Source organism: Ovis aries, chromosome 1 (assembly GCF_016772045.2).
Source record: "Ovis aries strain OAR_USU_Benz2616 breed Rambouillet chromosome 1, ARS-UI_Ramb_v3.0, whole genome shotgun sequence".
Classification (NCBI taxonomy): domain Eukaryota; kingdom Metazoa; phylum Chordata; class Mammalia; order Artiodactyla; family Bovidae; genus Ovis; species Ovis aries.
In genome coordinates this window covers 14,402,231-14,426,035 of record NC_056054.1, presented here as the reverse complement: position 1 = coordinate 14,426,035, position 23,805 = coordinate 14,402,231, and the positions used below count along the sequence as shown (strand labels likewise).

At 55.0% G+C, this 23,805-nt stretch overlaps 2 protein-coding genes across 2 annotated transcripts in view; both read left to right on the top strand.

Annotated features, from left to right (window-relative positions):
• Positions 1–375: 375 nt before the first annotated feature.
• The window catches only part of BMP8B (bone morphogenetic protein 8b), a 34,694-nt gene continuing 11,264 nt past the window's right edge, over positions 376–23,805 (top strand). The window contains exons 1-3 of the mRNA XM_027968334.2: positions 376–728; positions 16,712–16,901; positions 17,336–17,484. Coding sequence (XP_027824135.1) covers positions 392–728; positions 16,712–16,901; positions 17,336–17,484 — 676 coding nt within the window. The 5' untranslated portion in view covers positions 376–391. The remainder of the gene's footprint in view (positions 729–16,711; positions 16,902–17,335; positions 17,485–23,805) is intronic.
• On the top strand, positions 19,486–21,658 carry OXCT2 (3-oxoacid CoA-transferase 2). The gene has a single exon (XM_027968333.3). It carries the CDS (start codon positions 19,552–19,554, stop codon positions 21,103–21,105), a length of 1,554 nt encoding a protein of 517 aa, XP_027824134.1. The 5' UTR covers positions 19,486–19,551; the 3' UTR covers positions 21,106–21,658.

Below are 23,805 nucleotides of genomic sequence, written 5' to 3'. Positions count from 1 at the left end.
GGTCCGAGGGGCGGGACCCGACGGCTCCCAGCTCCGCAGAGAGAGGCGGCCGCGGCCCCTCGGAGCGGTACAGGCTTGGTCCGCACCTCCCCGAACCCGACGGCAGCTCTCCCTGCGCCTCTAAGCTGAGCGGCCTCGGCAGCAGCCGGACTGTCGGGCGCAGCGGAACAGACAGACTAGCCGATCGTCCCTGGTTCCCAGAGGAGCTCCTGCCCGAGGCGGTGCGGCCGCAGCCGACGGTCCGGGAGCTCTAGGGACCGCGCAGCGTTCGCGGGCGACCCACGCCCCGTCCCGCCCGCCCCAAGCCAGGCCCGCCGCGCGCCGTCGGGGCGGCCCCATCCGGGCCCCGCTGGGAGCGGATGCGCGCGCGGTGAGGCCGCCGGGTCCCGCCATGGCCGCGCGCCCCGGGCCGCTCTGGCTGCTGGGCCTGGCGCTGTGCGCGCTGAGCGGCGGCGGCGTCCCCGGCCCGCGCCCCCCGCTCGGCTGCCCGCAGCGCCGCCTGGGCCCGCGCGAGCGCCGCGACCTGCAGCGCGAGATCCTGGCGGTGCTCGGGCTGCCCGGGCGGCCCCGGCCCCGCGCGCCCCCCGCCGCCGCCCTGCTGCCGGCGTCCGCGCCGCTCTTCATGCTCGACCTGTACCGCGCCGTGGCCGGCGACGACGACGAGGACGGCGGGGCCCCCGAGCGGCGCCTGGGCCGCGCAGACCTGGTCATGAGCTTCGTCAACATGGGTGAGCGCGGGCCCCGGGCGGGCGGCGGCGACCCCGGGGGACGGCGGCGGGCTGAACGGCCCTACGGGGGCTGAGCGCGAGCGGCGGGGGCGTGCGCGCCACCTCGCGCAGGGGGAGCGCCTGCTGGGGGCGGGGAATCCTTGTCGTGGACAAGGACCTGCGGGAGGAAAACCTGCCCGGCTCAGGGCAGCGAAGTCTTAGGGATGTGGGGGTCGGTGAGCTGCTGGACCGACAGGGACGGACGAGGAATGTGAGTCCCAGAGGTGTGTGCCTTACCCGCCCCCAAACACCCCCGACGGTAAGATCCTGTAGTGTTAGGTGGACGTGGTAGTGCCAGGAAGACAGTCTGGTCCTGGCGAGACAGATGAATAAACAGAGGCTGTGATGCTGTCCCTGTGATAAGGGCGGTATGAAGCGTGGGACAAAGTTCAGCGTGGAAAACCTTGTCACGTCATCAAAGCACCAGAGTTTAGGTGAGGACCCAGATGTCCTGAGCCCATATTGAGCAGCCTCTTGCCTGGGTCACCTAGGGGTGGGGGCAGGGGAGGGGAAGGCGTGGACTCTGAGCTCAGTGGGGCAGGGACTGTGGTCTTGTCACCCTGGGCTCGCATCTGGGACTTGGCTTGTCGTGGAATGAGTATCCAGCCCCAGTGAATGACCCGATGGGCAGTTTGAACCCCCTTTGTTCTCCCAGGCAAAGCCCAGCTTTTCTTCTCTGCAAAAATTATACTCCAAATCATGGAGCCATTTACCCTTTTCTCAAAGATCACCTTTACCATAACTAAACTCTCCTTAATCTACATTCATGAACATAGGTCTCCCATCCTCCTTGTTTCCTGCCTGTGGCCAGTGAGGGGCATGGATCTAGGCTGCAGCAGACACCAGGCTAGACCTGGGGACCAAGGACCATAGCTCAGGCCCAGGTGGGGAGAGCCATGGGACCCAGAGCAGGGAGAGGCCCCTTGCCAGGGCCACCAGCCTCCCTCCACCTTGTAACCCCCCAGCAACCCTGTTGGCAGACATGATGATATTCACTCCCATCTCCCAGATGAGGACAGTGAGGCTCAGAGGGGTGGTGTCTTGCTCGGGACAACGTGACCTCTGTGTGGCTGAGCCAGGACAGGCCCAGGTTCTTTGGCCTTCCATCCTGGGCTCAAGGAGGTGACAGTTCTGTGTCAAGGGGGGAGGCTTTCATGGTGGAAAGAGCTGTCAGAGGGGTTTCGGCAGAGGGGCTCAGGGGCCAGAGTGACAGCAGGTTTTATGCATCTTCGGCCATTTGCTTCTTACGGTAGGGCAAGAAGAGGGGACTCTCAGGGAAGCCTGTTCCCCCCAAACAGCTGGTGATGGGCTCAGGTGGGAGAGTGAGCAGCAAGAGGCAGCTGTTAACCTCTGCTGAGATCCCAGTGCCAGCTCGGGACTTGAGCTGGTGGGTTCTAGATGCTGCCTCCCTGGTTAGAAGTTGGGTGGGGGACTGGGGACAGAGGCGACCATATGTGGAACTGAGGCTGGAGCTCTGTGCTGGCGACAAGCTGACTCCGGGCACAGGACCAAGAAGAGCTGTGGATACAGCCCCCCTGAGAATGCCCCCATGGGAGACCTCCGTGAGCGAGTCACCACCTAGCCCAGGTCCCTCTTTCCCCAGCACCCCTTGGGGCAAGGGGTACACAGCCCTGGTGGGAGCTTCTACTGTGAGTGAGCAGCACCCCAAGCTCAGGAGGACCTGGTTCCCCTCCTGCCTCTGCTGTGTGGTCCTGGGGAAGTCCTTGCCCTCTCTGAGCCTCAGAGCTCTCCTTGTAAAATGGAGCTCCTCATGGTCTGTCCTCAGAGTTGTGAGATAGGTTGATAGAGCAGAAAGTCAGCCCCCTTTTAGGGGGAACCCAGCCCTGGTCAGTGCTGACCCCAGTCTCTCCGAGCTGCTGCTCAGCTTTGGTGTGGATGTGTGGAAATGTTCTCATCTGTCTTATAGACACACGAGACCCAGAAACAGATTTTTGAAGCCAACCAAAGGTGTCTGTCTACCTGTTTTTGAATAAAAATGAACATTTGAAGTTCCATAGTCCTTTCAATACTCATTTCATCCATATAGCAACTTGTGAAGCTCTTTTACCAGCCATGGGCTCAGAGAGGTTAAATAAGCAACCCAGGGCTACATAGCACATCCGCAGTATCATCCAGACTGTGGACTCCAAATTCCAGTTTCTTCCCACGCCACCTCTGCATGTTTCATGGAGATCTAAGGCCTGTGACGCTGTGAATTAACAAGCCGATCTTTGTTCAGGGGAAGCCTGGTGTGTGGGCAGGTCCAGCCAGCTGTCAGAGGGCCTTCTTTATTCTGATGTACTAATTGCACTAGTAAAACTTCTTCAGTTGAATCAGTTTAACTGGTAATTATGTGGGCTGATGTGGGGATTAGGCAGCTACCAGCGTTGTTTCCTCCTTTGGAGGCCCCGGCCCCGGGCCCCTGAAGGTCCTCGGGCCCTGAACCACCCTGGAGTCTAACAGCAGAGTCGCTGCGGCGTCAGCACCCACGCTGAGGCTCCCACACCTGTGGCCTCCAGCTCCCCTCTGCTGCTGGCCTCACTGGCTCCTGAGAGGCCAGGCCTGGGGCTTGCTGGGCCCTGACCATCAGCAGCACCTGTAGGACCCAGAGGCCTGGGCCTCTCAAAGGCTTCCGTCCAGGGGTCGGGCCTCTGTCCAAGCAGACACTCCAGGGGCCTTCTGGAGGCGTGACTGCTGGAGTCTGTGCTGGAGGCCAGGGCTGCGGTCAGAGCTGGGCCCCACCTGGCCTGCCTGTCAGTCTCTGCCTGTGGACTCTTGGCTCCCTTTGGCCAGGACACAGAGATAGGTAGGTCTGGGACCTCGAGGAGTGGACAGAGCTGGTCCCTGGTGTCGCCTGAGCTCCAGGGAGGAGACCCTGAACTGGGAGGCAGCACCCAGGGTCTTGGCCTTCCTGGGTCCTCCGTGGATTCCTGCATGTCCTTCCCTTATCTGGTCCCTTCTCAGCACACTGCCCACCCCTCCGCGCAGCTCAGGTGTGACTGGCTGGACCCCGCTGGCCTGGCCCCTCCAGAGAGAGGCAGGAGAGACACCTCTGGTATTTCTCCTGAATCCTTCCCCACGTCCTGTCCTCAGAGTGGGGGTGCCCATGCTCCAGACTGAGAAACTGAGGCACAAACAGCACTGCAGGCTGACGTGTCATCAGAACTGAATGGGACCGTCTTCTCCTTTGTCCTGACCCTTCCCTGAGCTGGGCTCCCTCATTCCCGTGGTCCCGGGCAGCTGAGGAGAGGGGTGTGAAGGAGCTGAGCTCTTGGGTTCGGGAGAGGCAGGGCTCCATGGGAGTGAGGAGCCTGCCCGGATCCTGTTCAGCCCCTGACCTTGAAGGAGTGACCCCTCACCTCCATAAGCCCGGGGTCACTTACTTTGCTTCCTTACTGCAGAGTTCTTTCATGTTTTCCTGACTTCACTCCACAAACGGTCCTGGGGCGCTTGCTCTGTCCCAGGCTCCATTCCAGCTCCTGGAACGTAAGAGGGGGCGAGACAAAGACCCTCCTTGTGGAGCTGACCTTCCGGTGGGAGAGACTCATGCCTGCCCCTCAGCCGCAAGGTGACTGTCACCTGGCCCACACAGTGACGCCCTCCCTGGGCATCAGGAGGGGATGGCCAGTGTGAGGACGGGCAGGACGGGCTGGCGTTCTGAGCCGGACTCAGAATTTGCCTCTCGACTCCACCTCCTGCTGCCAGTGTGAGCTGCACTCTCCAGTCCACCTCTCGGAGCCTCCGTCTCCTCCTCTGTAAATGGAGATGCTCATGGAGCCCACCCTGGAGGCTGTTCAGGGACCGTGTGAGCAGACACCCAGTGACGACCACATGCCGAGACCCTCCATGTCTGTCCTTCCATCTCATCTCACAATTACAGTCGCATCTTTGTTTTAAGAGGCTCAGAGAAGTTAGGTGGTCTTCCCAAGGCCACGCAGCTGGTCATCTTCCTGCCTGTGTATCTTCTGCTCTTGTCCCACACAGAAGTGGCCTCTCCCCCCAGCCCAGGGCCCATGATTAGGTGCAGTGCATGCTGCTGCGTTGGACTGTATTAAATGTGAGGCTTTGTTGTAAACTAGGACATGATTTTTAAAATATCTTTGTTTTGGGATTTACAGAACTAATGCATGTTCACTAAAAAGTTTATGCCATATAGATTCATTATAGAATTTCATTACAGAAAATTCAGACCATGTGTCTAGAAATAGATCATATGGAAGCCTCTAGTAATCTTCTGTGTACCTCAAAGAGAACCAGTGTCTTAATCCTTTAGTGTAACCCTCCCCACAACCAGCCCTGATTTTTAAAAACTAATTAATTTGGCTGCGTTGGGGCTTAATTGCCTCATGCAGCATCTTTTGTTGCAGTGCTCGGATTCTCTAGCTGTGCCATGAGGGCTCAGCATTTATGGCACACAGACTTAGTTGTTCCACAGCACGTGGGATCTTTCCAGACCAGCGATCGAGCCTGTGTCTCCTGCAAGGCGTATTCTTGGCCATGACCACCAGGGAAGTCCTTAGCTCTGATTAAAAAAAAAAAAAAAAATCAATTTGTGTTAATCTTTTCTAAGATATTTTCTAAGATCTTAAGTGGGATCTAAGTGCCTGCTGGTTGGCCATTTTGTCTTTCACTTAATAAATCCTTTATCTATCTTGAAAGTCGAATATCAGAATGACCACATTATTTCTCTTTTTATCTATCTACGTTTCATTTATTTATTTTCATTTCAACTTTGTTGTTGTTCGGTTGCTAAGTCATGTCAGACTCTTTGCAATCCCATGGACTGTGGCATTCCAGGCTTCCTTTTCCTTCACCATCTCCTGGAGTTTGCTCAAACTCGTGTCCTTGGAGTCAGTGATGCCATCCAACCTCCTCATCCTCTGTTGCCTCCTTCTCCTCTTGCCCTCACTCTTTCCCAACATCAGGGCCTTTTCTAATGAGTCGGCTCATCACATCTGGTGGCCAAAGTATTGGAGCTTCAGCTTCAGCATCAGTCCTTCCAACGAATACTCAGGGTTTATTTCCTTTAGGATATTTCAACTTTATTGAAGTATAATTGACATATAAAATTCTAAGTTATTTAAAGTGTACATCAGGATGGTAAAACATCCCCCCCCAATCCAGTTAACACATTTCATCACTTCACATATGTGTCCTTTTTTTGCATATGTGAAAATATTTAATTTCTACTCTTTTAGCAAATTTCAGTTATACAACACAGGATTATCAATTGTAGTCACCATATTTTACACTAGATCCTCAGACCTTATTCAGCTGATGACTAAAAGTTTGTACTGTCTTACCAACCTCTCCCTATTTCTCCCATCCCCAGCTCCTGGCACACACTTTTTCTACTCTTTTGACTATTTTTTTAAACCCGCATATAAGTGATACCATGTCATATATGTCTTTCTCTGGCTTATTTCACTTAGCATAATACTCTCAAGTTTCAATCCATGTTGTTGAAGATGACAGGATTTCCTTTTCTCTCATAGCTGAATAACATTCATATATATGTGTATATATATGCACCCATAGATATTATATTTATATATATGCTGTATCTTTAAAAAATACTTCTCTATTTATTTGGCTGCCTTGGGTCTTAGCTGCAGCGTCTGGGGTCTTTTGCTGTGTAGTGTGTGCTTCCCCTTAACGGCACGTGCACTTAGTTGCCCCACAGCATGTGGGAACTTAGTTCCCTGCATTGGAAAGCGGATTCTTTACCACTGAGCTGACAAGTAAGTCCCTGCCGTATCTTCTTTGTTCGTCTGTAGATGGACACTGAGGTTGTTTCCATGGCTTGGCTATTGTGAATAGTGCTGCAATGAACATGAGAGTACAGATAGCTCTCTTTTTTAAAACACTGAGCTGTAAGTGACATCATCTATCGGTTTCAGGTGTTCAACATAATGACTCAATATTTGTGTTGAATACATAGTTATACTTTTTTTTTCACTCCTTAATATTTTATTTCCTTTGGATATATATCCAGAAGTGGGATTGCTGGATCATATGGTAGTTCTATTTTTAATTTTTTTTAGGAACATCTATACTATTTTCCTGGAGAAGGCAATGGCACCCCACCCCAGTACTCTTGCCTGGAAAATCCCATGAACAGAGGAACCTGGTGGGCTGCAGTCCATGGGGTTGCTAAGAGTCGGACACGACTGAGCGACTTCACTTTCACTTTTCACTTTCATGCATTGGAGAAGGAAATGGCAACCTTCTCCAGTGTTCTTGCCTGGAGAATCCCAGGGACGGGGGAGCCTGGCGGGCTGCTGTCTATGGGATCGCACAGAATCGGACACGACTGAAGCGACTTAGCAGCAGCAGCAGCAGCAGACTATTTTCCATAATGGCTTCACCAATTTACATTCCCGCAAAGAGTGCACAAGGGTTCCCTTTTCTTACATTCACTATCTCTTATCTTTTTTACAATAGCCATTCAAAGAGGTGTGAGGTGATATCTCATTGTGGTTTTGGTCCTGTTGGCCATTTGTATATCTTTGGGAAAAGGTCTATTCAGTTCCTCTGCTCATTTGAAAAACTGGATCGTTTGAGGTTTTTTGCAGTTGCATTGTAGGTGTTCTTTATATGTTTTGGATATTAACCCCTTATCAGATATGTGGTTTGTACATATTTGCTCCCATATAGTAGATTGCCTTTTCATTTTGTTGATGGTTTCCAGGAGTTGGAGATGGATTCTTTTCTCCAAAGCCCTACCTGCCACCAGGGTGGTGTGCCCTGTGAATCCCTGGTGACTGAGTACTCCTCTCCAGCCCCCATCTTCTCGGTCTTTCCTCACTCTTCTGGGGTAAATGATTACTACTTCCCCTAGGTGACAGATGAGAAGTAGAGTGTCAGAGTCTAAGTGACTGACCCAAGGTCCTGGGTACCCAGATTCAAAGGAGCAGCTATGAGAGCTGGGTCACAGCAGCAAGCAGGGTTGGCCTTGGTAATGGGAGAGCAGAGCTTGGAAGACCAGGTTTTAATTCAAGGTCTGCTACTTGAGATCTGTGAAATTTTGAATAGCTTACTTAAAGTCTTGGCATCTCAATTTCATCATCTCTATTTTTATTTCTTTGGCTGGACCGGGTCTTGTTGCGGCACATGGGACGGTCGACCTCCGTTGTGGCACGTGGCCTCTTTAGTTGCACCACGTGGACTCTCAGCTGTGGCATGTGGGATCTAGTTCCCTGACCAGGAATTGAACTCTGGCCCTCTGCATCGGGAGCGAGGAGTCTTAGCCACTGGACCTCGAGGGCAGTCCCTCTTCATTCTAAAAATCAGAATAAATAATATCTGTATCATAGTACAATGGGTAAATAAGTAGGTTAAGACACTGAAAAACTTAGCAAGTGCTTGAAAAGTGAAGTCAGTTGTGTCCAACTCTTTGTGATCCCATGGACTGTGTAGCCTGCCGGGCTTCTCCATCCATGGGATTTTCCAGGCAAGAACACTGGAATGGGTTGCCACCTCCTTCTGCAAGCAAGAGCTTGGCACCGCTCAATAAATGGCAGCCTGAATGGTGAGGAAGGGCCTGCTGTGTTTATCTACCTTTCCGCCCCCATCATTCACTTGAGGACCTGGAGCTGAGTGGTAAGAGCACAGTGCCAGGATCAGATCCCCATTCCACTGCATGCTTTTTAGGGGATGCTATGGTGCTGCCCAGATCTTCTCTCTGGGGTTGAGTCACTCATTGCCCCAGCTGCCTAGAGAGTGGGTCTGTCCCTAGGCATCAATCCACTAGCTTCTTGCTCAAGGTTGGGTACCCTCCCTGGGGTCACACCACATCCAGTAACAGGCTTATCAGAATATAAATGCCCAGCCTCATTGCCTCACAGAGGGACAGTTCTGAAGGGCCATCAGCCCCAGAGCTCCCCGCGCAGCCGGAGTCGCTTGGCCCTTTTGTGATTGCATCACCTGTGCCCGCTCCTGCTCCCTGCATTCCCTACAAGAACCCTCTCCACTAAACCTTCCCACTCAGCCTGTTGCCCAGGAAGTCTGACCTAGGATATATTTATAAGATTTTTAATGCATATACTTATTTATGGCTGCACTGGGTCTTCATTGCTGCGCTGGCTCTCTCGAGATGCGGTGAGCGGAAGTTAGTCTCTAGTTGCGGTGTGCAGGCTGCTTATTGCGGTGGCTTCTCTTGTTGTAGAACATGGACTCCAGGTACAAGGGCTCAATAGTTGTGGCACGTGGGCTTAGTTGCCCCTTGGCATGTGCGATCTTCCCAGACCAGGGTTCAAAACCGTGTCCCCTGCTTGGGCAGGTGGATTCTTAACCACTGGACCACCAGGGAAGTCCCCTATTTATTTGATTTTTGTGTAAGTTATTTACTGCTCTGTGCCTCAGATTCCTCATCTGTAATATAGCCATCCTAGGATGGCTGTGAACGTTAAATGACTTACTCTACATAAAGGGCTGAAACAGTGCCTGGTAGATGCTCAGTAAATGTTAGCTCAGTTTGTTTGTTTGTTTGCTTTTAGCCCCAGTAAGTCCAGCTGGTAGTGACAAGACCTAAAGTAAAGCACAGCTATTTTCTTTGCTGGCTCTGTTCCCTGAGCAGCAGCCATTCCTTCAGAACAGTCTAGGGCTCCAAGTACAGGAAGGGTTCTGGGGAAGCCAAAGGCTGCAAGACCCAGGTATGGAGAAAGTTGCATCCTTCAGCCTGTGGTCATTCCCTCACAAGCACTCCTGGGAACCCAGTGTGTGCTCTAGCCCTCCCTGGTTATCTTGGTGCCCACTGCAAAGCAGAGTTGAGTCCAAGGTCTGCTCATTACAGTGGAAAAGATAGGCCCACAGACAATCCAATATATGATCATCAAGTGGAAGAAATGGCCATTTCCCCGCTCAGATGTGAGTATGAAGGCTTAGTACTGCAGAAGAGAGACCAGATCCCTCTCTCATCAATGGGAGATGAGCAAGCCCAGAAGACGGGGACGAATGGCCTCTTGGCTGAGGGACAGACAGGGAAGTCTTGGGAGGAGGTGGAGTTATGCTGAACCTTGAAAGAAGGGTAGACTTTAGTTCGAAGAGGGTGAGAGGGGAAGGTGAAGAAGCAGAGGGGAGACATGGAGGTGAAGAAGCTCTTGGTCTGTTCTTGGAACTGCAGTTCCTCACGTGAAAACCCACTCATGGCTCCTCTTGCTTGAGGTCCTTCTGTGTGTTTCTTTGCCAGCTTGGTACTCAACACTCAGCTCTAGTCCGGTGCCACCCGATGGCGTTCCCTTGACACATCCTTGACCTGCTGAGGCCTTAGATGAGGGGAAGGGAAGCAGACTTTGCAGACAGACGCACCTATTCTCATCCCACCTTGGGAGTTCTGGGTGTGGTCTTGGACAGATTGGCCACCTTCTCTGACCTTCAGTGTTCTCAGCTCTGAAATGCAGTGAATAATGCTTCTTTCTCAGGGTTGCTATGGTTGCCAGCCTCCAACATGGCTCTCAAAGAACCCTGCCTCCTGGTTTTCACATCCTCATGCCCCTCCGCCCCCGCCATGGGGCAGAACTGGTCTGTGTGACAATAGGGATGCTGTGTCACTTTCAAGGTTAGGTTATAAAAGACTACAGCTTCTATCTTGGGCCCTGTGTGTGCCCTGCACCCCCGACCCCCAGGTGAGCTCATCCTGAGGGAAGATCATGTCGTGTGAGGTCCACAGTGGGAGGCTGCTACCCTCAGCCCCAAGCGTGAGCTGAGGATCTGTTCGTCCCAGTCAGGTCTCCAGGGACCTCAGCCCCACCCGACAGCTTGCCTGTCACCTTGTGAGAGACCCTGAGCCAGCGCCACCCAGCTAAGCGCCTGGATTCCTGACCTTCAGAAACCATGTGAAATAGTAAGTGCTGGTTGTTCTCAGCTGCTACGTCTGGGGTGATTTGTTACACAGCAATAGCTAACTAACACAGTTAAGTAACGATGAACAAAAACGCCCAGGATGCCCCCACCTCTGCCACCCTGCCAAGAAACCAGGAACAATCTGAAAGCAGGGACCAAACCGGCTCTCATGCCTTCCCCCAAGCTGTCCCCTCACCCCTGTGCGGCCAGCTCTCAGGGCAAACTGGCGATGCTGAGGGAAAGAGGCAGCGGAGGGCAGGGAGCACCAAGAGCCAGGAGAAGGAGACAGAGCAGGGCCCGCCTCCCTGTCTGTGCGGATCATGCTCCCCACCCAGGACCCGAGTCCCCGCAGAGCCCTGCCTGGAGGACCGTGGCCTCAGGAGGTCGCTCTCAGGCACCTGTTGATAGAAGAACCTTGTGAACAGGTGACCCCCCCCCATCCCAGTATCGCCACCAGAGCAAGTCCAAGTCCACTCATTTCACACAGGCTCCAAGTCTGCAATTCCACGTGAAAGACCCCTAACCTGACACCTGACGCCTGGCGATCCTCTGCCCCCTTGGGCTTCAGTTTCCTCATCTATGCAGGGCGCCCCGAAGGCCTTTCCAGCTCCCACCAAAGAATGTGCCCCCGCCCTCCCCACCCGCTGGTGGCCGCCCACCCCCCACCCTGGGGGTGAGGCAGGCTCGGGGAGGGAGCACACGGCCAGTCCCCACAGGCACCCACTCCCCGCGGGACAGAGGGCGTGTGTCACCATGACTGTGTCCTTCTGGAAAGCCCCACAGTTCGGGTCTTTCCTGGGTTGACCTGGAGGAGCCGCATCCTCCTTGCTCACATCTCCTGGGATCTATTTTTGGCCGTGGCGGGCTTGATGTGGTGCAGCGGGCGGGTGCCCCTTTTAATTTGGTCTCTGAATCCGGCTGAGGTCTGGATGGTAATTATGAGCATGGAGCCATTTATGGAAACAGGTCCTGAAAAAGTCAGTAATGAGAACTGACTAAAAATGCCCCAGAATGAAGCAGCGCTGAGATTCCTGGGTGGGAGAGAACCCTTCAGGAGGCAGAAACGGGAGGTGATGGAGTCCAAGGCTCCCCCGGGAACTGGGGCTGCGCAGACTGGGTCTTGTCTTAGGTCTGAGGGACTCCTTGGCCTCGTTACCGGTGGGACCAGCCAGACAGGCCCAGCCCGTCTGCCTCCGGGGCCCCGGGGAAGCCTGTCCTCCTTGTCAGGCTGTGAACAGAGGCGAGTCCCTCAGCAAATAGAGAACATGGGTGGCTTCAGATGGAGGCCCGAGGTGACCTGGAAGCCCACTCCTAGACCAGCAGGACCCCCCAGTTCAGGGGCTGCACTGCTGGACACTGAGTCACTGTCCTGGGGACCAGAGGTCCTTGGGAAGAGGGGCTGGACAGCCCCTCTCTGGGCCCAGGGGGCACGAGGGGCTGGACGAGCAGACTGCCAAGGCCTCCCATTTCCACCCAGTTGTTCGGTTTCTGCCTCCAAATTGGTCACCGTCCAGTGGACAGATGAGCCAGGGATGGGGACCCCGGGACAGGGAAAGGAGAGACTGGCAGGCTGATGTGTGGGGTCAGGGGAGGGCAAGGGGGCTGTTACAGCTGGACTGAGAAGAAAGTAGCCTTTATACTTGGTGGGATGGGGCAACCCTGGGAGAGGGCTTCAAGGAGGGTCTCTCGGGGAGGGTGTTTATACCAGATGGCCCAGGAGACCATGAGGATGAGCCGGGCCAGCTCAGGAGGCCTGGAAGCAGAGCCAAGCTTAAGACCTCCCCATGGGCCCTGAGGGGCTGGGGAAGGGCTTCAGGAAGGACTGTCAGACAGGGCAGAAGATTCCAGGCTCTTAGCAGTCACAGCAATCAGGAGGAAGTGGATGTCTTTTGAAGTCTTACTTTTTTGGTCAGAAAGAAGATTCAGATTGTCCGGGTGACTATAAATTTTGTTGAGGGCACAAAAATAGCCAAAGCCTATGTAGGTTTTGGGCGGTGGACATGGGGTGTGGCATCTGGAGCTCTAGGCTGAGAGTGGTGGGTGCAGGGCCTCAGAAGTGGAAAGGCAGAATGAGGATCCCGGACATGGTGGCGGCGGCCGCCTCCTGCCCCCAGAAGGCCCTTCCCTCAGCTGGGGAACCTGGAGCTGGTTTATCAGAGGCTGGAGGAGAAGGCTGAGGCTCCAGTTAGCACTCACTGGTGAGTCATGTCTGCTCATTATTCGGAGGGCAACATTAAGGTGATCCAGAAGGTAAATTCATTTGCTGCTGCTTCCTCAGACAGAAGGAAATGGCAACCCTCTCCAGTACTCTTGTCTGGAGAATTCCATGGACAGAGGAGCCTGGCGGGCTACAGTCCATGGGGTCCCACAGAGCCAGACATCACTGACCACCTGAGCACACACCCTAGACAGAAAAACTGGATCAGTGATTGAACATGTTGGGCAGCTTTTATAATTTTTGGAAAGCAAACATGTGCCTGTGGAGCCAGACGTAGCTTTGTCTTCGCCCTGTGCCAAATGAAGAGCTTTGTGGCTGTCCTTTCTTATTTTTGCCAGTGTGTCTTTGGAACTCTTGTGTCAAAGGATAAATTCAGGATATTGCAAAAGCATGTTGCCAAAGTCCTCTCCATGGTATTCCTATCAGCACCATATATGGGAATATGCTCAACTGCACTTACTTATTTTCTTCTCGCAGGTCATGCTAAGCACCTACGGACAAGCCCCCCACCCCTTCCAATTCCTTGAGCCCAGGTCGCTCTGTAGTTCACTTACAATAGAAATGACAACCCCTAGTTTACTTGTCTTGTTTGCTTCCATTCTGTCTCCCCTATTAGACTGGAAACATTGTGAATGCACCATCTTTTAAAAAAATATTTAAATTTATTTATTTGGCTTCACTGGGTCTTAGCTGCAGCATGGTGGTGGTTTATTCACTAAGTCATATCTGACCCTTGTGACCTGGCAGGCTCCCCGTCCATGGGATTTCCCAGGCAAGAATGCTGCAGTGTGGGTTGCCATTCCCTTCTCCAGGGAATCTTCCCGACCCAGGGATTGAACCCATGTCTCCGACATTGTAGGCGGATTCTTTACTGCCGAGCCACAGGGGAAGCCCCAGGATCTTTAGTAATCGTGTGTGGGATCTAGCTTCCTGGCCAGGGATGGCCCCTGGGCCCCCTGCATTGAGAGCATGGGGTCTTAGCCACTGGACCACCAGCAAGTCCCCTGAATGCTCTATCTGGTTCTGTCTTGCTCACTGCTGTGTTCCCAGTGCTCAGAACAGTATGCTTTCACATACAGTGAGAACTTGATAAATTTGTCTATAAATTTCACTTGATAAATGAATGGATTAATAAATGAATGATGAGTACATTTATTTAGATAACAATCACTCAAAATCTCCGTGTCCCCTCCACCCCTTGGCCTTGGAACTGCTGACACAGCCTCTCACATCTTCGCTCAAAGTTAGGAGAATGCAAGTCAAGCTCATCCCAAACTCCTACTGAACAGCCATTCCTCCCAGTCCATTGCCTGACTGTTTACAAAGTTCTTTCATGACCGCGAGAGGAAAGCTGGGCTGTCTCCTCATTCTCAGTTCACACAAGAGGAGACCAGGTCCAGAGGGGAATGTCCATTCCTGGTTAGTTCAGGGACAGGCCTGCAAGGAAGCCCTGACCCCTGGCCAGAGCCCTCTGGGCTGCCTGAGGCTGCCTCCCTGGCCGAAGCAGGCTTGGTCTGCACAGTTAACAAGGGGGACAGAGAGGTGCCAAAAAAATGTTTTCCTAGAACACTAACTTTTGGAAAAATCTCTCTCCCAACTCAAGGCCACAGGCACTGAAAAAGCTGCAAATCCAAAGTGGCCTCTCCCTCCCTCCCCACTAACCCTAACCCTAACCAATTTCTAATGAAAATCATTTTCCTAAAAATGTCCCACCGCTAGTGCTTGCCTGGAACAGCTGGGACAGGCAGTTTCCTGTGCGGGAACTATGGGGTGGGGGTTGGGTGGGCATCGCTTTCACACACCCACAGCACAGAAACTGGGAGCTGAGGTCAGTCCAGGGGAACAGGGCTCTCTGGACCCAGTACATGTGGGCCCCCAGGTCAACAAGGGAGGGAGGCCACAGAGCTTGGTGCCCTCGGAGCTGGCAGGTTCGTGGTTGTTCCCTCAGTCCTGGATCCAATGTGAGTCAGTGTCAGGCCTGCAGACAGGTTCCCAGGGACCCACCTGTCAGCCCCCTCTTTGTCTTGGGGGCAGATACACTTAACGATGCTTTGAGAGGGGTCCGGTACAGGGCATGGCTGGGCGACCCTTTTTCATTCTTGGGGTCACTCCCTGGAACAGCCAACAGCCTGGACCTATTTCACCCTGCAGATCAGGGCTGCTTCCATAGCCACATAACAGAGGTGGTCTCTGCAGTTACCTAATCCATGGAAATTGTCCCCAAAGCTGTGTGTGTGTGTGTCTGTAGGCAGGAGGGGACTCGTGTGGTGATATTCATGGCGAACATCACTTGGTGAAGGTTCAGAACCCTGCCCTCCACACCCTGCCTGTGTGGGAGGACCTGGATCTGCCCGTGTCATGCTGCCCACGAAACAGCCTGGCTGGTGGGTGGGCATTTGCTGCGGGTCCAGCCCCCATCAGACGATGGGCGTTCTGTTCCCTCCTCCCTGCTCTGGGGATGAAAAGCCCATCTCCTTCCCAAACACGTGTGTCCACTGGTCCCGCCCAGCGCAGCTGTTTGCCCACCCCTGGACCAGGTCCCCACCGCGAGGACAGGAAGTGCTCCCACATCCGCCTCCACCACCAGCCTGGTGACTTGTGGTCGCTGAGTCCAGTAGCCAGAGAGAGAATTTTTAAAAAGACTCACAAACATGTAATTAAAATCTCAGTGTTGGTTTTAGGGGAAGGCTTGGGGCGGCTCCCACCCCTGCTTTGTGGAAACACAGATTTTTAGTGTTTGAAAGTGACAGGAGGCTAAAGTGAGATGCCCTAAATATACTGTCCTGGGCATTTCCGGCAGCTGGGGAAATGTGGGGTTTACTCCACTCCTGCGGTCTCTCGCCCAGACTGTGAGAACAGCCCCGCCACCAGCCCGCCTCGGGTCCCTGCAGTCTGGGCTTTACCCTCGCCTCCACACATAGCTTCCACTCCACCCTCAGACCACGACCCCCTGCTGCCCAGAACCCTGGCCCTCCACTGGTCAGAGCACAGCCCACGCTCCGAGGCCAGGATTCCAGCCCTTGCAGCTGGACCACAGCCAGACTCACACCACGAGCCCCAGCTCTACACACCTGTGCATAGAGGTCCCCTCTGCCTAGAAAACCTGTCCTCCCAAGACTCCTTCCTGTCCTTCAAGGCAGTTCAGGTGTCACCTCTTCCAGGAAGCCCCCTCAGATCACACCATGGGACCCTTCAACTTCCCCCACACTTGACACAGCATCTTTGGGAGCTGTCATCCTGCCTCGCCTCTTTCTGGTCCTTTCCACATCTCCCTCAGGTCTCCGTCCTCCTTCCCCTTGTTCCTCTCACACTTTGCTGGGTGTCACGGCTGCTATTTTCACTGCTGGTGCCGTTGTCCCTCAGCTCTAGGCCATTGCTCATGCTTGTTCCTGCCTCGGTGGTTTCTTCTCCCTTGACATCATGGCACATCCACTCTTCACCCCAAGGCCCAGCTCCAAAGTCAGCTACATGCCCAATCTCCCCTCACCTGCCATCCAGACACCAGCAGGCTCTGGGAGCCCTCGTCCCACTCAAATGCATTCAGCTATGTCTCTTTTCAGCCTTGGGTCTCAGTCTGTTTCCCCAGAGGAGGGACCTGTCCTGTACCCCATCTGTGGGTCCAGTAGGATGTGAATAGGGCAGGCTGGGTTTAGGGCTTGGGGGCCAGACATGGACGCTGCCCTGCGGCACTGCCACGTGCCAGGGGCTGAGCCAGGCATCTCAACACACAGCTCTTGGAGCCCTCTGAGCACCCAGGAGGCAGAGCTGGGACAAGCCTGTTCTCAAGGAAGTCAGTCCTGCCCAGACTGCCCAGGCCCCCGGCTCCCAGCCTGGAGCCAGAGCCCAAACCTCGAGTGACCGCCAGCCCCGCTCTGTCTTGCAGTGGAGCGTGACCCTGCCCTGGGCCACCAGGAGCCCCACTGGAAGGAGTTCCACTTTGACCTGACCCAGATCCCGGCCGGGGAGGCTGTCACGGCCGCGGAGTTCCGGATTTACAAGCTGCCCAGCACCCACCCGCTCAACCAGACGCTCCACATCAGCATGTTTGAGGTGGTCCTGGAGCAGTCCAACAGGTGCCTGCCCCACACCACCCCCCCCCATACACCTGCTCAAATCTCTGTCAGAGTGTCTGGCCCAGCCCTGGGGTTCATTTCCCAGAAGACAGAAGGGGAGCTTCCTGGGCAGCCCACCCTCAGAGAAGAAAGATGTTTGGCCCAAGGCCTTGTCTCACCGTGGGGACAGGCCAGCATCAGTCCTGGATTCAAGTCCCCATCTTGCTGTCTTGGCTGTGGGACTATGGATGGGTCACTGAACTCCTGAGCCTCAGTTTCCCCATCTGTACACAGACTCCATAACACCTTTGTAGAGTAGACAGTGAGATAAGGCCTGAAAGGCACCCAGGCCAGAGCCAGGCAGGTAGACGCCCCACTAATGGTCCCCCGGCGGGCACTGGAAACACAAAGGCAGCTGTGCTGGCCCTCGGTTAATTGTTCTTTCGTGTCCACAGGGAGTCTGACTTGTTCTTTTTGGATCTTCAGACGCTCCGATCTGGGGACGAGGGCTGGCTGGTGTTGGACGTGACAGCAGCCAGTGACCGCTGGCTCTTGAACCGTAACAAGGACCTGGGACTCCGCCTCTATGTGGAAACAGATGATGGTAAGACAGGGGTCAGCATCGGACCTTCCCCTGGGGCTCCTCCAAGGAAGCTGCTGGCAGCAGATACAGCTGGAGCCCCCTCATTTGGCCCCAGAGGGCTGGCCTTTCTCAGTCAAGGGGACTCAGTGGGTAGAGGGCGAGGGTTCCTCAGTGTGGGATAACAGTAGGGCAGGTTGCTTGCCTTTCCAGGCCTCAGTTTCCTCACCTGTAAAATGAGGATTCGTGCCTTCATTCATTCATTCAGCCGGTGTTTGGGGGAGAGCCTCTTTTATCCCGGAAGTGGGACTAGAAACCCTGCAGGTGGGCCCGCGTTGGTGTGTCTGAGGTGCAGCAAGGGGACGCCGTGGCTGGAGCACAGAGAGCCAGGAAGTGATTGTGAGGAGGTTGAGAGAAGTGGCCAAAATATAATGTATGAAATCAGTGTTATTTTATTAAAGAGCAGTGGAGGCTGGCAGGATCTGATTCACCTTTTTATAAAACAACCCTCCGAGCCTCTCCCCCGCACGGGGGTATGGCCTCTCCCCTTCCTTCAGTGTGGGCTACACTTAGTGACCTGCTTCCTGTGTGTGCACAGGCTGGGGCAGTAAATTCAGTTTAGGGGGAACCTCAGCAGCACCCCCTCAGTCACGCACTCAGGCTCCCATGAACACCTCATGTAGCTCTCAGATGAGATGAGAACCCGTTGCCTCCGTGGTCTTTATCCCTGAAACCCAGAACCCCAGTCTGACCATGAGAAAAACACCAGACAACTCGAAACTGAAGAACATGCCACAGAAAACAAACCCAAACACAAAAACTGTCAAGGTCATCAAAAGCCACAGGAAATCCGAGAAATTCACAGCCCATAGGTGCGTAAGGAGTTGCGATGACTAAGTGCTCTGTAGGACCCTGGGTGGGATCCTGGAAACAGACACTAGAGAAACTAGTGACCTCGGGTCAGTCATGGTGTTTAGTAAACAAGACACCGGTGCTAGTTCATTAGTTGTAACGAAAATCGTTCAGACACGAAGTCGGGTCTGACTCTTTGCAGCCCCATGGACTGAAGCCCGCCAATCTCCTCTGTCCTCCACTATCTCCAGAGTTTGCTCAAATTCTTGTCCATTGAGTGGGTAACAAAGGTACTATAGTTGTTTACATGTTAACACTTCCCAGGGGAAACCTGGTCTGGGTGTGTGAGAACTCTCTGTACTATCTCGGTGTATTTTCTATGAGTCTGAGCTATGGTAAAATGAAAAGTTCATTTGTCTTACGCTTAAAATAAAGCCCCCTGACTTCAGCTGGGAGAGTAGACTCGGGGTCGGAAGTGAAGGCAGAGAGGACAGAGCCTCGCAGGGTCGAGGTGGGAGCTGGGGGTGGGAGAGCTTGTCCAGGGAACGGAGGAGGGTGCTTGGAGGAGGCGCCGGTGACAGGACTGAGCCAGTGGCTCTTTTTATTTATTTATTTATTTATTTTTATTTACTAATTTTAATTTTTACTTTATTTTACTTTTACAATACTGTATTGGTTTTGCCCAGTGGCTCTTTTTAACAGGTTTGGTGGTGTTCTTGCCCGAGGTGGGGACAAACAGAGGAGGAGCAGGTTTGAGGCAGGAAGGCAAGAGGTCTCCTTCGGCGGGGCTGTCGTTGAGGCCCGGCTTGACGAACGTGGAAATGTTGCAGGACCGGGAGCGCTGGGGACACAGGTGTTGGAGCCCGTGCCCCGGGGGTGGAATTTTGGGGGGTGGGGGGCGACGCGAGTAGCGCGCCTGGGAGGAAGGGTGACGATGGAGAGGGCAGGAGGCCGGCGCCCAGGCTTCCCGGGAGGGACGTCGCCTCGGGGTCTCCGAGCGTCAGGCCCGGGATCCCTCTGGTCCTCCAGACGACCCAGGCGGTCCCGCCTCCCGCCTTCGCGGCCCGGGAAGCGCGGGCCCTCGGGCCCTCGGAGCGCGGAGGCGGAGCGGAGCGGCGGGAACCAGCCGGGCGGGCGCATCACAGCTGGGCGCCCCCTGCTCTGTGACGCGCGGGCGGGGACGCGCGGTTGCCTCCTGTCCCCGCCGGGCCCGGAGCCCGAGCCGGAGCGGAGCGGCCGATGGCGGCCCTGCGGCTCGTGGCGTCGGCGCTCGGGCGCCGGGTCCCCGCCGGCCGCTCGGGGCGCGCGCTGGCGAAGGGTGGCGCGTGCGGCTTCGCCTGCAGCGCCCGCGCGCGCGTCAGGTTCTACACGGACCCGGTGAAGGCCGTGGGAGACATCACTGATGGCTCGAGGATCATGATCGGGGGCTTCGGGCTCTGCGGGATCCCGGAGAACCTGATAGGGGCGCTGCTGAAGACCCGCGTGAAGGACTTGACTGTGGTGAGCAGCAACGTGGGGGTGGAGAGCTTCGGTCTCGGCCTTTTACTGGGGACCAAGCAGATCACCCGCATCGTCTGCTCCTACCTGGGGGAGAACTCGCTCTGTGAGCAGCAGTACCTGGCGGGTGAGCTGGAGCTGGAGATCACGCCCCAGGGTACCCTGGCCGAGCGCATCCGCGCAGGGGGCGCCGGTGTGCCCGCCTTCTACACCCCCACGGCCTACGGGACCTTGGTCCAGGAGGGAGGCGCACCCATCAGGTACTTACCAGATGGCCACATCGCCATCCTCAGCCAGCCCAGGGAGGTGAGGGAGTTCCATGGGCAGCACTACCTGCTGGAGCATGCCATCACCGCTGATTTTGCTTTGGTGAAAGGGTGGAAGGCCGACTGGGCAGGAAATGTCATCTTCAGGGCCAGCGCCAGGAACTTCAACGTGCCCATGTGCAAAGCCGCCAGAACCTCCGTGGTGGAGGTTGAAGAAATTGTGGATGTGGCGGCCTTTGCCCCAGAAGACATCCATGTTCCTAACATTTATGTAGATCGCATAATACAGGGGGAAAAATACGAGAAACGAATTGAGCGCTTAACTGTCCGGAAAGAGGATGATGAAATATGCACGTCTTCAGATAACATAAGGACACGGATCATCAAGCGGGCAGCTCTTGAATTTGAGGACGGCATGTACGCCAATCTGGGCATCGGCATCCCTCTCCTGGCCCCCAACTACATCAGCCCCAACATCACCGTGCACTTTCACAGTGAGAACGGGGTCTTGGGCTTGGGTCCCTTTCCATTAAAAGAGGAGGTGGACGCGGACCTCATCAACGCGGGCAAGCAGACAGTCACCCTTCTTCCAGGGGGCTCTTTTTTCTCCAGCGATGAATCATTTGCCATGATTCGAGGGGGACACATCAACCTGACCTTGCTGGGAGCCATGCAGGTTTCCAAGTACGGTGACCTGGCTAACTGGATGATACCCGGCAAGAAGGTGAAAGGCATGGGGGGTGCGATGGATCTGGTGTCCAGTTCCAAGACGCGAGTGGTGGTCACCATGCAGCACTGCAACAAGGCCAATGAACCCAAGATCGTGGAGAAGTGCACCATGCCGCTGACTGGGAAGCGGTGCGTGGACCGAATCATCACCGAGAAGGCCGTGTTTGACGTGCACAAGAAGACAGGACTGACCCTGATTGAGCTCTGGGACGGCCTCACAGTGGAGGACATCAAAAAGAGCACAGGGTGCCCCTTTGCCGTCTCCCCGAACCTCAGACCCATGCAGCAGGTCAAAATGTAGCCCGAGAGTGAACCTCGGTCCCAGAGCGTGTGCTTCTGCCTTCACCTCCCAGGACTGCATTCCAAGGAAGCCACAGTCACATTTGTACATTTCACCAGCATCCTGCCGGCTTTGTCCTGCCATCCCAGGCTGCCTGCCCCTGGGTAGCCTAGGTTCTCTCAGGAGAGACGTGCCTTTAATTAAAAACCAGAGGAAAGACGTTGACCTTGTGTGTCCTGTGAATTCTGAGAAAGCTCTGCTCCCATCGCCCTCCTTACTGTCTGTGATATTTACATTAAATTCTATGTGGTTTGAGATGATCCCATAAAAGGGGTTTCTCATTGAAGTGCCTGTTAGCATGAATGACTCATGAACCATAGGGAAAGTGACGGGGGAGGAACAAATCCACCCAGAGTCTGCCTCTGGAGTTTCCTAGAGCCATGAAAACATACACGTGTAAATGTGAGTTTGTGTTCAGGAGAAATGCTGTCTTAAAGAATGACTTTTTTTTTTCCCCTTTGGCCCCTTTGACTTTCCTTCTGGACCTTTCATTTTGTCCCTAAGGTTTGTTTTCATTATAGCCTCACCTTCTCTGCCCCCTATATTTCTCCTTCTTGTAGCTAAGCATATGTCTCTAGAAGGGAAGCAAGAATGTCTAGGCAGCCAGTAAACTGGTCACAGGGGCAGTTGAAGAGGGAGAGACCTTGAGTGCCGCTGTTCTGCAGGGAGGTCTCCTCTGAGTAAACAGTCCAGCCGTGTGGTTCCAAAGGCTTTGGATGGGAGGGATCTAGAAACCTGAGAGATGGACTTCAGTGGGCTGTCTCATCTCAGATCGTCCAGATCAGACACTAGACCCTTCCGCTCTGTCACAAAGCCTAAACTGGCCTTTTGTTCATACTCCCTTGAAACTCAAGAGAGGCAGAGAGGTACTTCATCCTGAATCCACAGTCTCACAAGCTAAACAGAAAAAAATGTATGTGTGTGTAGGGTTCAAACTCAGGCCTGCCATGGAACTCAGGCTTTCTCAATGTGGCCTTAGGGCTGCACAGGAGCTCATGGGTAAGAACACGAAGCTCCAGCTGGTCAAGGAAGGCCTTTCGGAGAGGCCTCCCTGGAGCCTCACCCTGGCGGGAGGCCCAGATCCTGCAGTAGAGACAGTGCGTCTGAAGGGACAGCCACGGGATGTCGGGACCGTCAGCAGGCGGGCAGGGGATGGGCGTCACTGGGGGACGGTGCAGCACCTTCCGGGGCTTCTGGAGCCGAGGACCTGACTGCCCTGGGTGTCGGGAGGAGTCTTCCAGCAGCAGCAGCCAGGACAGGCAGAGGTTTCCAGAAGCAGAGCAGTGAGAGGCTGTTCAACAGTAGGAAGAAGGAGAAGCGCTGAGTTCCTAGTTCTCCTGGTGAGGAAACAACCCGTGGGACAAAGGTGCTCGGTCACAGCTGGCTTCCCTCCCAGGCCCCCAGGCGCGCTCCTGGCCACAGCTGGCTTCCCTCCCAGGCCCCCAGGCACCCGGACTGCCCTTCAACACGCGGCACGAGGGTGCCATCCATGGCAGCAGGCTGAGAGTGGGCAGGGGCTGCAGGGAGTCTCAGGTGGCACCCAGGGCAGAAAGAGGCCTTGAGGAGGGATTAGAGTGACCTTGGCCTGGCCCAGGGGGAGAGGGATGAGTCCCTAGGGATGGGATGGGTAGGGGAGCTACCATGACATCCAGGCCCTGATGGGGAGGATCCAAACATGGGGGGAGGCTGGAAGTGTCGGGGGCCCCCTGGCCCAGAAGAGCAGCATCTTCATCCAGGCCTGCAGTGGGGGAGGGAAGGCCACAGTGTGGCCCTCATCTCCAGGCGTGGCCACACATCCTTGTCCCCTGCAAAGGGACGGCATGCCTGCCGGCACCCTCACAGCTCAGGTCTAGAGCGGGGACTCTGGGCCCCAGAGGCTCCTGTAGTTCCCGCTCTGCTTTCTAGTAAGGGTCCTGCCAGAGCCAGGCAGCCTGGGCGCCACCACCTGGACAGTCCAGGGCTGCCCTGTGAGCCAACCTCTCTGCGCCCAGGAGACCCCAATACCAGACAGTTGCACAAAGAAAAGCCTACAGTGGGCCCAGCCTTGGGTCACCCAAGGTCTCCCTGGCCTGTCTATGGACAGGGCTCTCCAGGGACTCAGGACAGGGCACTGCACACACAGGCCTGGAGGGTGATTGGGCCGAGGTTGTCTCAGGTGTCCACTGGGGAGATCCACTCCAGTGCCACATGGCTGAGAGCGGTCCATCTGCCCAAATCGCTTCATAGCCACCTCCTGGTGCCCTCAGGACCTTTCCCTCTGGGGAGGAGCTGCTGTGTGTCTTGTGGCTTTGCCTCCTCACGGGCCGGCTCTTCCTGTGACCCTCACTTGTCGTGACCCAAACTCCCCGAATGACTCCTCCGTGGGCCCCTTCAGTGTCAGCTCCTGTCTCAGCAGGGTCATTCCTGAGTGGCAGCTCTGATGATGAGCCCAGTGCATATAGTGGCAGGTGATGTCACAGGTCAAAGTTAGTCTCTGGTCAGTTGGTTGTTGTCAACTCTGGCCCCTGGACTTGGGCTTAAAGCACAGCTGTGTAAGGGCTGACCTTTGAGGCGAGCTGTGTGTGGGGCAGGCAATGTCCTTGACATGTCGTGTGCAGTGGAGATCATGAGACTGACCCGCTAATGTGTACACTTGCTTCATATCCACATGCCTGTGTGTGT

Coding starts and splice junctions, on each gene's coding strand:
- OXCT2 (XM_027968333.3), top strand. CDS start 19,552: ATGGCGGCCCTGCGGCTCGTGGCGTCGGCGCTCGGGCGCCGGGTCCCC.